Raw genomic sequence first — 13,346 nt, forward strand, 5'->3', positions numbered from 1 at the left:
GTCTGTGGTGAGATGAGTAAGCCAGCCTGTGGGAGCCTGGGTGACTGATGACCACACAGTGAGCTGCAGTGAGTGATGGCTCAAGATGCCTCCAGACACAGCCTGGACTTTAAGGAGCCTTAGTGTAAGATGAAGCTGTCGAGTAAGCTTGGGTGGTGGAGGACAAGAGTGAGCAGGCATGTAGGTCAGAGGTTGGGTGACCTTGTGGGCCATTCCCACAAAACACTAGAGAGCTCAGATACTGGTCCTTCTACCACCTATGCACAGGATGTACGGTAATGGGATTCAGCCATTCCCATTCCTATTCCTCCCCCAGAACCCCATGAGGCTCCTGGCTTTCCTGAGTCTGCTGGCCCTGGTGCTGCATGAGGCAGGAACAGCTTCCCTCCCAGGGGAGAGGAAAAGAGAGGAGCAGAGCCCCACGGAAGGTGACACTTACCCATTTCTACATATGGGAAACTATGCCCTGAACCTAGAGGACTACAGCGAAGTCATTGACCTGAGCAGCTATGAGGAACCTGCCGACTATGGGGACCAGATCTCTGAGGTGGAAAGACACAGTTGACTTGGATTCCCTGATTAAGGCCAACTCTCTTTCCACCTGCCCTATAATACAAGTCTTTCAGGCCCTCAATTCTCTCTCTCTCTCTCTCTCTCTCTCTCTCTCTCTCTCTCTCTCTCTCTCTCTCTCTCTGTGTGTGTGTGTGTGTGTGTGTGTGTGTTCATTAATATGTATGCAGGTATACATGCATGTATGCATATATGTGGGGAACTCAAAGGACAGACAAACTTAGATATTGTTCTTCTGGAGCTGTCTATCTTGTTTTGTATAAGACAGGTTATCTCACTGGCCTGGATCTTGTCCAGTAAGCTAGGCTGGTTGGCCAGCAAGCCTCCCCAGCATTGAGATTTTGAGCATTAATTGCAGATCCTGACAAGACAAACAAACGACAGTTCAGAGGATCAAACTCATGCCCTCATCTTGCAAGGGAAGCTCTGTCCAACAGTGCCATCTTCCAAGGCATGAGGTACAAATTCTAATCCCTCCTTAGGAACTTGTCACTTACAGGCTACTACAGAAGAGGACACTAACTTCCATTGTCTTAGTTAGTCCATGTGTCACACTTGGTAGGACCCCTCACAGAAGGGGACCTCATACATACCTCCCAGTGTGGTCAAATAGGATCGTGAGCCATGTTATAGGGTGAGGGTCAGTTGTGTCTTCATGTTATCCCTAAAAAAAGAGGAGGGGGAGATGCTAGCTTGTTAATTCACAGTCTGTCTTCCAGTCTGAAGTTCTCCCCTGTCCTCTGCAAGGATTGACCTGTACAGCATGGCACATGAACACAGAAGCCTCTTCCCACTGTGATGTGACCGGGATTGGGGTAGAGAAAAGGGTTAGTGCTGGTTTGAACAATGCAGAGAAGGGAGTGAGTACCAGCCTGGATGACGCAGTGATGGACTTCAGCTCTGTGTTGGGACCTTCTGGGTACCTAACCCTCACCCTCTCCTCCTCTGAACTCAGTTTCCTCATTTTTGTATGGAAGACACTAGATGCTATGTTCTCCAAGGTCCTTTCCTTGCTCTCTTGCCCTCCTCTTATTCCACATGTTTGAACTTGGTCACTGCGGTTTCCAGAGGCCACAGTTAAGTCCTTCTCAGGCATATACTGACCTATGGTATGCTGTGTGCTGTGTCTCCAGGCTAAAGTGGACAGAGTGACTCTTCCAACAAGAACTAGCTCCTCCCAGAGCATCATGGCTCCAAAGATATCATCATCAAACCTCACAATGACCGGGCCTACCACCAGTGACCTACTGAACTCCCAGAGCAGTCATGGTAAGTGTATGCAATCAAGTCACAGTATACATAGACCACAGACCAAGCAACCTCAAGCTAGCACCAGGCAGTTCTAAAGTGGGGTATGGTGAGGGCTAAGGCCAGAGAGTCCTGGGTCTGGGTTAGCCTCTGCCAGTAGGAAAAGAAGGGGAGGTTGCCATGGGGGGGAGGGGAAGCATCAACCACCATTAAGGGGAGTGGCTGGCTGTCTCTGATACTTTTGCATAAATATTATGCACAAATTGAGTGGGATGCAAAGCAAGCAAGAACTCCTACACCCTATCAAAGCCACCCTACCTTAATTAACAGCATCACTTGGGGAGCAGTTTGAGTGGTAATTAGATTAGAGATGATTAAAAGCCTGGAAAGGAGAATAAGTAACTGTGGCTGTCACTTGGCATGGCAGCAAATGAAGCAGTGACAATGACTTCAGTTTCAAATTCACCTTTGTTAGCAGCCCTCCCCCAGTGTCTTCCTGGGGACTGGGGCACAGCATCCGTAACTCTTGACGGGATCAAAAACTGGAACACAGGAGGAACACAGCTTACCCTGGACTCACTGGCACTTGGTATCCTGTTTTCTTGGATGCTTGCCAGCATGGACTTGGGGTACTGAGATCAGCTGAGATGCCCTATGGGGAGTCCATGAACTCTCACAGCTGCAATCTCAGACTTGAAGAGGCCATGAAGGGTCTCAGCTGCACCTGCCTTCCTCAGCCTTGGGAGAAGGGCATAGGGCCTCTGCCCCCTGCCCCTGCTGTCCTTCCTGGCTGCTTCATCTCTGGACTGTGAACTTTCTTCCCATGCCTTTTGGATACAAGCCTCCCTCTCAGTAATCTCTGTGACTTGTGACAGCAAGTGACACAAACATTGTTCAGCTGTCTGAATTTCTTGACCACTTTGTGCAGAGAGACCAAGAGGGGCAGAAAAAGAGGGAGGGATGTTTCCCACTGCAAAATCAGGGTGCTGATGACCTCCCAAGAGGACATGGATGCTAAGCAGACACCATCCATTCCACCTTGGCTCTGATGTGCCTTCCTGGAGCCACATAACCCTCTTCCTAAGACAGAAGCAGCAACCATGGGCTATCTCATATAATTCTGGCTCCCCCCCCCCATTTACACTGTACCTTTTGGCACTAAAGAAGAGTCCTCTGGGAAAGAGACAGACAGAGGTCCTAGAAGTAGCCACATTAACTCAGGAGAGCCTACAAAGCATCAGTGGGACTTGCACTGAGTGGTAGTGAGGTGAATCCTCTTTTAGGCCAGGGCTGAATGACAGGCCCAGAGCAACTATGAGTACGGTCTGGGTGCATTGTGCTGGGTGGTTAAGGCAGTCTAAAATCCACTGGCATTCTAAAAGCCACAGATGTCCATGGCTTAGCCATCCACTGAAGAAAAGACCACTGGCCACAGAGGCTGACAGAGATGTCGCTGTGTTCTGCCCTCTACCTGGCCAGGCCTGCCTACCTGCCTGGTCTGTGTGTGCCTTGGCTCTTCCGTGTACTGTGATGATGCAGACCTGGAGAACATACCCCCACTTCCCCGGATGACCACCTACCTGTACGCTCGCTTCAACCACATCAGCCACATCCAGGCCGGAGACTTCAAAGGGCTGAGTGAGTTATGCTTTAAGAAAGGTCATGGCAAGGCAGAGAGGACTGCCAGGACACAGACGTGAGCTCACAGGCTGTCAAAGGGACAGACGCCCCAATCCTTTTAGATCCTTAAGAGTTTAAAGTAGTGGGTGGATGCAACCAGTTCTTCTCATGAAGGGTCTGGGGTACGGGAAAGGAAGGTATGCTCAAGGCAACATTTCCAGGATGTTCAAGAAACTGCACCTGTTAGGCTGTGGCTAGACTCCCCTAAACCTCCTCTCTGTGGCCCTGATGCTATTCAAAGAGCTGTTTGCTGTTTCTTTGTTTTGCTACTTCATGCCACACTCCTGCTTGAGGTGGGAGGCCTGGGCACGCCTCCAGCTTCTACCTTGTGTTGCCAGTAGCCTTTCAAGTCCTTACTGTCTGCCATGTAAAGTAAGTTGTGCAGGGGGGTGGTGAATGCAGCCCTTTGGGAACTTGCTAGTTCTTGTCCTGAGGCTGGGGTAGGGCTCTTTTAAGGAGGGTAACTAAACAGAACCAAAGCTCGGGAGGAAGCTTTGAGGAATGTCATCGTTTTCAAAGGAGAGCTGATTTAGCCTTGTTTCTGTGGTTTGGACCTGATGCAGGTGATGAGCTAGTTAGAACTCCCTTGAGAAGGGTGGAGCAAGGCATGGAGGCAAGCAGATATATGTTCCAGTTTCACCCTTTGTTCTCTCCCCATGTCCTTCAGCAAAACTGAAGAGGATTGACCTCTCCAGCAACTCCATCTCCTCCATCCACAACGATGCCTTCTGCCTGCTGCCTGCCCTGCAGGATCTGATCCTCCCAGAGAACCAGCTGGCAGCTCTTCCTGTGCTGCCCAGTGGCATTGAGTTCCTGGATGTCCGACTGAATCGGCTGCAGAGCTCGGGGATACAGCCAGAGGCCTTTGTGGTGAGTCAGGACCTCAGCCCACCACACAGCACCCACTCTACCCATGTACCACAGAACACAATACCCAACCACCACACAACACCCACTCTACCCATGTACCACACAACACCCACCCACCACACAACAACCACCCTACCCATTTACCCTACCTAACCTCACAGCAATTCATGCTCAACCCTGGTCTGGAGCCTGAAAACCAATTCCCATTTTCTTCTTTTACTATTTATGGCTTCTTAAACATTCTTCTTATGAAGAGGGTGTTTTACATTATGCCATTGTGGTAGTCTCTATAGCCCTGTGTGAATGGAAAGCACAGTGCTATCAGGCCTCAGGAACATAGAAAACCAATAATGGTAACTCTCCCATGCCTCTGTGAGGATACCACTGTCGTGCTGGCTGTTTTCTACGCATCTGTTATACTCACTCTCTTTGTTCCAGGCCTGCTCACCCAGACCTGCTCACACCAGGCCTGCTCACACAAGGCCTGCTCACACTAGGCCTACTCACCCCAGACCTGCTCACCCTAGACCCGCTCATACCAGGCATACTCACCTGTTCTAACCTTGAGAATTCCAGTTTGTCTGTGGTGCTAAACCTGACTCCAACTCCTATAAATCATCTTAATGGTTTTGAAATCTGCCACCAAGTAACCAGTCACTGTCTCTTTATGGTCAGATTCTAGAGACACAGTTTGATGGGTTACTGTCCAGATTCGATGGAAAGAGTTAAGTCATTTGACACAAATATGATCCTGTGAGGCTGCCCAAGGAACAGACTGGCAAGAGCCCAGGATACATTCCACTGAAGACAAGGAGAGAGTGATAAGACTGGCGCCTCCCAGCATGCTGGCCGCCATACTGGAAAGGGCCTTCAAAGACTGGTTGTTCATGTGTAGTCTCTCTCAAATACAATCCAACCATATGTCAACATTTCTATCAATACTGAACTATAGGCTTGGTGGTGGCCTCCTAAGATTGAATCATCTAGTAACTTCATAGCCCTTTTGGTTTGTGTAAGTAATTTCACAATGACACGTTTCTCAGAATGTATCCCTGTTCTTGAGCAATGCTCAGCTGTGGCAGGCCCCTTTTTGCAAACAAAGTCATAAGCATCAAATAGATAAAGTAAAAATGGCTATATGCATATATATGTACATTCTGTTATATATTGTTATATATTAGTGTAGGTGGAGTTTTTCATCAGGACTGCCAGCCAGCTCCCAAATAACCACACAGACTTAACATTAATTATAAATGTTTGGCCAATAGCTTAGGCTTGTTACTAACTAGCTCTTACAACTTAAATTAAACCCCATTTCTTATCTAAGTTCTACCACGTGGCTCATGGCTTGTTACCTCACTGTATCTATACATCCTGCTTCCTCTTTGCCTGGCTCAAGATTCCTCAGACCCCGCCCTTTTTCCCAGTGTCCTCCCAGTTTGGCTTCCCCACCTAACCCCTTTTTGCCTAGCTACTGGCCAGTCAGCTCTCTATTAATCCAATCAGAAGGCACCTTGCCAAGACACACCTTTACAGTGTACAAAACAGATCATTCCATAGCATTATGCTGTATATAATATAAAATCATAGGCAAGGATCTTGTTATGTAGTCCAGGATATCCTCAAGCTCATTATCCTCCTCCCTTGGCTTCCCGAGTCCTGAAATAACATCGGTGCACCACCATGCTCACCAAGAGCTGGGTGCTTGCCCTGTTACTACTCTTCTTCACAAACATCTTCCACCCTCCCAGTCTGCTGTGTGTTGTGGGCCTACAGAGGGTACAGAGAACAGTGTCCACGCCACTGGTAGATGGGATGCAAACCCTGCAGACGCTGGTTTTCTCAGCTGTGCAGGAAGCTCTGGGATTGTCTGCACCAGGAGGTCCCTGGCTGTTCCAGCCCTCAGCAACGTCCTGACTGTTTCCATATTAGGAGGTGCTTCTCGGCCTTCACTCAGGCCTGTTTTCTTGGTCCAGAAAAGGCAGGGGCTTTGGAGCCAAAGGACCAGAGCTCATTGAGTGAGTCACCTCTGCTCTTGTTTCCTCGTTTATAGAACAAGGGTGACAATGCCCCCTTGACACAGCTGCTGCAGGATTGAACATAGTGTTTGCACAGATCACGGGTTGACTAAATGTAGGTAGTGGATGCTCCACTGAGTGGGAGCTTACTCCTTATTGTTTTCTGAGCCGCCTGCAGGCTGATTCCTATCTCATCAGCCCTCCCTGATCCTGATGGTGCAATTACACTCACATGCTCCGTGGGCCTGTGTGCTTTGGGTTCTGCTCTGCCACTCTGGCATCCTGAGCATGCTCTCCATAGCCACACTGAGTGGAGCATTTGGAAGACTTCACTGGTGGCAGAGCAGTTGAGGCTGAGCTGAAATGTCCCCCTGGTCCTTCCTTCTACCTGTTCCTGCCATCGTAGCCAGCTCCTCCCAGCCAGCACTAACAGCTGCTTTGTGCTCCCCAGCGGCTAGCACTCAACACACAACAGCTTTCTTCAGGTATCAGATGGAGTTAGTATCTGTAAGCTCATTAAAGAACTGGCGCCCTTAGCTGGGCTTTGGTGGTGCACGTAGGACTCGGAAGGATGCATTAGGACCACAAGACTGAAGCCAGCCTGGGCTACAGAGAGAATTCTAGGCCTGCCCTAAGATTCTGGAGAGAGACAGGAGATAGACACATAGACACACACAGACACAGACACACACACACACACACACACACACACACACACACACAGAGAGAGAGAGAGAGAGAGAGAGAGAGAGAGAGAGAGAGAGAGCCCCACCCCATGAGTGGGACTAACCTGACACTGGCCACACACACACACACACACACACACACAGAGAGAGAGAGAGAGAGAGAGAGAGAGAGAGAGAGAGAGAGAGACAGAGACAGAGACACAGATACAGAGACAGAGAGAGACAGAGAGAGACAGAGAGAGACAGAGAGACAGAGACAGAGACAGAGACAGAGACAGCCCCACCCCACGAGTGGGACTAACCTGACACTGGCCTCCTAGGACCAGAGCCTGATGGGACCCCCCAGTGTCCCTCACTTTGTGTCCCCACAGGCACTGGAGAAGCTTCAGTTTCTCTACCTGGCAGACAACCTGCTGGACTCCATCCCTGGGCCTTTGCCCCTGAGCCTGCGTTCCCTGCACCTGCAGGTGAGAAGCCTTGAAAGGCGAAAGTTAGTGAGTAGGGTGGAAGGCAGATGACAGGGGAATTCCGGGCGGTGAGGATGAGCATGGTCTGTATAAATGATGTTCTCCACTCCTTTTTAAAACATTTCCTTCCCCCACACGTCAATACTTCGCCTGCTATTGTGTCCTCACTTTACCTGCCTCCTGTCTTCTCTCATCCCCTCAGGGCCTCCCTGCTTCTTCTCCCATCTTTTCTAATTTCTTCCCTGTCTCTCTTCACTCTCCACAAGTGTCCTCTTCTTATCCGCAGAGTGGCCTTGGCTCTACCTGCTTCCGTTTCTCCAGCCACATGGGAGGCTGTGAGCCTTCAGTATATGCTGTTTCTTCCAGAACAACATGATCAAGACCATGGAAAGAGACACCTTCTGTGACACCAGGGAACACAGACATGAGCACCGGCGGCAGCTAGAAGACATCCGCTTGGACGGGAACCCAATCAACCTGAGCCTTTTCCCAGAGGCCTATTTCTGCCTGCCTAGGCTTCCTGTGGGCCGATTCACCTAGCTGCCAACCGCCCTCTCTTTCCAGGTACCGTGTTCAGAGGCTCACTGAACTAATGCTCCCTCACGTAAATAGTGATCTGTAGTCTGAGTGCTAGGCAGCCTGTGAGCCGCAGTTGCAAAATTTCACACCACACACACATACAGAGAGGAGAGAGAGAGAAAGAGAGAGAGAGACAGAGAGAGAGAGAGAGAGAGAGAGAGAGAGAGAGAGAGAGAGATGGAGACAGAGAGAGGGCACCTCCAGCCACCGAATTTGCATTTCTCCCTCCTCTTTCCTCACACCTTATGGTTCCTGACTCAGAGAACAGCCGAAGCAGAGATCTTTTCCACACTCTCCATCCCTGACTTCCCACACAGAATTCCAGGAGAGCCATGAAAGAAAGAGGAGGCAGAGGAGGAGGCGGCAGAGGGACAGAAGCAGGGCTGGAAGGGGAGGGTGGGAGCAAAGAATCATTGGTGTGCTGGAGCCTCGTCTTAACTGACTGGTAGGCTGATGAAGTTGATAATTGCATTTTCCAGAATTTTGCCGTTCAGTTATTAAACACAGCCATTATGAAAAATTAAATTATATAACCTCCCAGTTAAGGTTAAATATATTATACTGGAAACAACTGGAATGAACACTCAAAATTCATCACTTCCCCATGACTCTACCCTGTCTTGAAGTTGTTTGTGTCCATGGTAGCTTTGTGGTATACATTCCAGATAATGGATGCCAAGGGAGGGTCCCCCCATCTCATGTGGTGATATTGTGTTGGTAGTTTGAAACTGACCATAGTGGAAGATTTACAATATATGGGTGTTGTAAATGGTGTGTGTGTGTGTGTGTGTGTGTGAGAGAGAGAGAGAGAGAGAGAGAGAGAGAGAGAGAGAGAGAGAGAGAAAGAGAAAGAGAGAGAGAGAGAATGTCTCTCTCTGTGAGTGTCTGTATATTTCTGTGTGTCTACATATGTCTGTCGCTCTGTGTGTGTTGAGCTCTAGCTGTTAAGGACTGACCAGCACATCACTGAGGACAATGAGCTATGTTTAAAACTAGCCTCCCCCTCCCCTCGACCCTACACTACCCAATGGCCGGTACAGTCCCTATGGTACAGCCCTTCCTTTCTTGCTTTTCCTAGGTTCTCCTGTTACATTTGGAGAGAACCATCCTAGAGGAGGGAAACCTGGCCTAGCTTCTCACCTGCAAGCCCTCTGGCTGGGGTTAACCTCTTCCCTGACTCTGCCTCAGCCTCCTCAGCCTCCTCAGCCTCCTGGTTTCTGAACACAGATTTCCATCCTTTCCAGTCGCTCCTGCATGTGTAGCCAGCAGAGGGCAGCCTTGTGCAAAGATAAATAAATAAATGGAGCCATTACCAACAGGCTTTGGATCATGGGCGGGGCCTGGGGTGCTGAGAGAATGAAAAGAGTGGCTGTCACTGGGTCAACTTCTTTGTTGACTAGAGAGGGGAGAGAGAACCAACCTTCCCCTTTTGTTTTCTTTTTTTTTTTTTTTCTAGGACAATTTGTTATGGTCATCCTCTTGCATCAGCCTCCTCACTGCTGGGATTACAAACGTATATCACCATGCCTTTCTACTATGGTTTTTATAAGGGGGGGTTGAGTAATGGATGGCAGTGGGCCCCAGGCATTGCCTCCAAGGTGTTGGCTGAGGCATGAAAAGGCATGAGGCAGACAAGGCCTTGGCTTGCTCAGTAGGATTTTTATGCCACTCCTATCTGCCATATGCCTGAGACACTGTTCCTGGTGATAAGATGGGTGGGTGTGCAATGGAAACTTCTCTTTCCTGGTGGGACTTAAGATCTAGTACAGAAAGGAAGTCATCACTCAGTCAACTATGCTATTCAACTCAGACATGCTACAAAGGGAATTACAGAATGTAACTGGTAAGAGGGGACGTGTCTCAGAGTCTGGGAGACCTCTTTGCAGGACTAGCATTTAAGCTGAAACTGAAGATGGAGTGGGAGCCAACCAAGCTGTGTATTGCCAAGGCAACCACTCAAAGTCCCAGGTGGTCTCTGACCCCAAGGGATAGCTGCTTATAGGGGCCCATGGGGGAGGGGAGCCATTTATCTGCCTTTCTCTATCCCTGGGTAGCACCTCATCAAGCACTTGGAATGCTCAGCACAGTCCTAGGAGCAGACATTCCCATTCTTCAGATGAAGAAACTGAGTCCTGAAGAAGATAAATTGATGGCTCATCTCTTATATTTACCAAAGTTTGGATCAAGACTTTTGCTACTGACTCAAGGATGGCAAGGAAGAGTCTTAGAGATACTGAGAGGTGCCCTCATAGTCTGGCTGAGGCTTCTGTCCTAGCATACCTCATACCAGGGGAGGTCTGGAGGGCAGAAGTCTAAGAGCTCCTAGAGATGCTAAAGCTGTCACTGGTTCCCAAGGAGTTTGCTACAGCAGATCTCCCCACCCCCTTCTCTCTCTGTCTCTCTCTCTGATTGTGTGTGTTTGTGTCTCTTTTGTGTGTGTTCATGTTTGTGCACATATGTGGTGGGTATGTGTATACATGTGTATTGTGGGTACTCATGAAGGTTAGAAAATGATCTCTAGTAGCTTCCTTAGTTGTTCTCCATCTTATTTTTTGAGATGGTGTCTCTCATTGAACTTGGAACTCACCAGTTCAATTAGACTGACTGGCCAGCAAACCCCAGGGTTACTTCTGTATACACACACACACACACACACACACACACACACACACACACACCACTCCGGCACCAGGAACACAGGTACACGTCCCACTGCTATACCCAGTTTTTAAAAACTGATTTGTGTATATGGGTGTTTTGTCTGCATGTATGTCTGTCCACTGTGTGTGAGCTTAGTGCCCGTGGAGGCCAGAAGAGGGTGCTGGAATCCCTGGGACTGGGGTTATAGACAGTTATGAGTTGCCATGTGGGTTTTGGAAATTAAACCCAAGTCCTCTTGAAGAACACCCAGTACTCTCCAGCCTGGGCTGCATCCACACCCCTCATGAGTGTTGAGGTCTTCAGGCTTATACAGCAAGCACTTTCCTGACTGAGCCCTCTCCTCAGTCTCTCACCCCTGAGCTTCCTTTGTGAGCCCCCAACCTCCCTCTCTTGGCCAGTCCTACACCAATCCACATCCCATATCCACCTCCCTTTACTAGATTTTAAAGTTTCAAGATTGTAAAAAAACCCTGTATTGAAGGGACCCACTAGTAAACGATATTTGTATGTATGACAGAGCATATATATATATATATATATATATATATATATATATATATATATATAATGTTTTGCAGAACCAGGGCACCCATGCACTGAAGCCGCATCACACCTAGGTGCTTACACACCTGTGGTGAATTTGTTCTGACGGAAAATCCTCTAGCCACCATTCTTCTGTAAGAGGAGGGGCTGGCAACTACTGGACTCCGGAGTTTGCTCTTGGCACCATGAACACTTTAAATAAGCACCTCACTTATTTAATCCCAAAGGCAGTGCTAGGTAAGAGGGAGGTGCATCTCCTCACTGCAAATGTGGAAACTGGCCTCTAAAAGGAAGGCCTCTAAAAGAAGCCCACATTCACACTGCAAAGAAATGGTCCAATTGATCTCAGCCCAGGTCCATCCACTCAGGGTCCCAAGCTCAGCTCTTTCTTGACACTCTTGGGCAGACATTGTGGTCAAGTCCAGGTCAAGGAGGCAAACTGTTTTCCCTGAGGCCATCCTGTGCATTGGATAGGATTTCCCCAAGGCCACACCTCTGCAGCTGTCTCCTGACTAATCCCCCATTTTGGCTAGGGAAGCTCAGAAAACAAAAAAGAATGCCCTTATTGACTCACTGAGACATTTTAAACAGAGCATCTGTCCCTCTGTCACAGAGAAGGTTGCAGATATCAACTTGCTCCCAGCAGCTGTTGCGTCTCTGTCTTATGTGAAATAGCCAGGCTGGCATTTTTCAGGACCAGAAGTTGGGTTGGACCATGGCAGGGCAAACAGAGAGCATTTCTCGAGCCAGAGCGACACCCCACCCCACCCCTCCTGTCAGTAGGACCAGTGCCAGCCAGCCATGGGGGACAAAGGAAGGGTCCTTAATGATGTCCCTACAGGCATGAGAAACAGCCCACATACCTGGTATCCCACACCAGAGTGACATAGCTGTCTGTCTCTTTCAGGAGGCGCGGTGCCTACCTGACTCCCTGGGTAAGCCCAACTGAACTCCATCTGACCCTGGCAAAGGCATTCAGTACAGCACCTCCCTCCTTTGCCCGTGGCCTTCAGGAGGGTCTAACTTGAGGAAATCCACTTTTGTCAGCTCTGAGAATATGGTGGAAAGAGGCAGAGGGAAAGAGGCAGGGTTTCTCCTTCCTCAGTGAAGGTCAGTGAAGGTGAGCTTGTGGCGACCTCCTCTTCCTCCTGAACCAACCTGTCCTCAACTCCACAGTCCTCTTTTTCCCCAAATCTCACCCAGCAGGACCCAGGGCCAGAGGAGGAAGGGAGGAGGGGAGAGACTGCAAGGGGCTGGAGCCAACTTGAGCTGAGGAGGCTGGGAGGGTTCGGCCCTGACCTCGCCTGTGCTTCCTTCCTGTTTCCCTTTCCTTTAGCCTTCTCCCTTGTGAACCATTCATGCTGCAAATGTGAACTTTGCAAAGTTCTTTTAAATGTAGGATCTAACTCCATAGTCTGACTCTGTGAGGGATGTATTGCTATTCCTACTTTTCAAGGCCATGTGCTCTACTAACAAAAAGATGACAACCAATGCTGGGTTTATGAAAACAGCATAGGAAGTCAGGCTTAATGGTCCATGCCTGTCATCCTAGCACTCAGGAGGAAGATTAAGAGTTCAAAGTCAGCATGCCTTTTAATGCCAGCACTGGGGGGGGGGGTTGGGGGGGTAGTGGGCAGGTGGGTCTCTATGAGTTCAAAGCCAACCTGGTCTACTAGCGAGTTCCAGACCAACCAAAGCTGTGTAGTGAGACCCATCTACAGAGAGGGAGAGCCAAGACATGGGGACAGAGACAGAGAAAGAAGAGTTCAAGGTCACAGAGTGAGTTTGAGGCCAGCCTGGGCTGCATGAAACTCTGTCCCAAAAAACAAACAACAAATGACAAAATGATAGGTGGACTGCTGGGAAAACCATCTCAGAAGTTCCTGCACCTGGAGTCTCATGTGGTTCAATCCCCTCCCTGCCCCCATCTCCCAAAACCTTTTGCTGCTGTTGGTGTTTACATATTGGGGATCAAATCCAGGACAAGAGTTCCACCAAGTGAACCATATCCCCAATCCCCTTTA

At 49.2% G+C, this 13,346-nt stretch overlaps 1 protein-coding gene across 2 annotated transcripts; it reads left to right on the forward strand.

The window, feature by feature from the left end:
- Window positions 1–137: 137 nt before the first annotated feature.
- Window positions 138–9,315, forward strand: Optc (opticin). 2 transcript variants are annotated; one of them, XM_027417574.2, is made up of 7 exons: window positions 138–547; window positions 1,704–1,839; window positions 3,298–3,456; window positions 4,166–4,368; window positions 7,444–7,539; window positions 7,906–8,103; window positions 9,197–9,315. In XM_027417574.2, exons 1-6 carry the CDS (start codon window positions 260–262, stop codon window positions 8,077–8,079), a joined length of 1,056 nt encoding a protein of 351 aa, XP_027273375.1. In that variant the 5' UTR covers window positions 138–259; the 3' UTR covers window positions 8,080–8,103; window positions 9,197–9,315. The 2 variants fall into 2 exon arrangements, with proteins under 2 accessions (XP_027273375.1, XP_027273376.1); XM_027417575.2 differs by lacking the exon at window positions 3,298–3,456.
- Window positions 9,316–13,346: the final 4,031 nt, after the last annotated feature.

The sequence above is a fragment of the Cricetulus griseus genome, chromosome 5, assembly GCF_003668045.3.
Source record: "Cricetulus griseus strain 17A/GY chromosome 5, alternate assembly CriGri-PICRH-1.0, whole genome shotgun sequence".
Classification (NCBI taxonomy): domain Eukaryota; kingdom Metazoa; phylum Chordata; class Mammalia; order Rodentia; family Cricetidae; genus Cricetulus; species Cricetulus griseus.

Coding starts and splice junctions, on each gene's coding strand:
- Optc (XM_027417574.2), top strand. CDS start 260: ATGCACAGGATGTACGGTAATGGGATTCAGCCATTCCCATTCCTATTC. Junction 548..1,703: donor ATGGGGACCAGATCTCTGAG/GTGGAAAGACAC, acceptor CTGTGTCTCCAG/GCTAAAGTGGACAGAGTGAC. Junction 1,840..3,297: donor GAACTCCCAGAGCAGTCATG/GTAAGTGTATGC, acceptor CTACCTGGCCAG/GCCTGCCTACCTGCCTGGTC.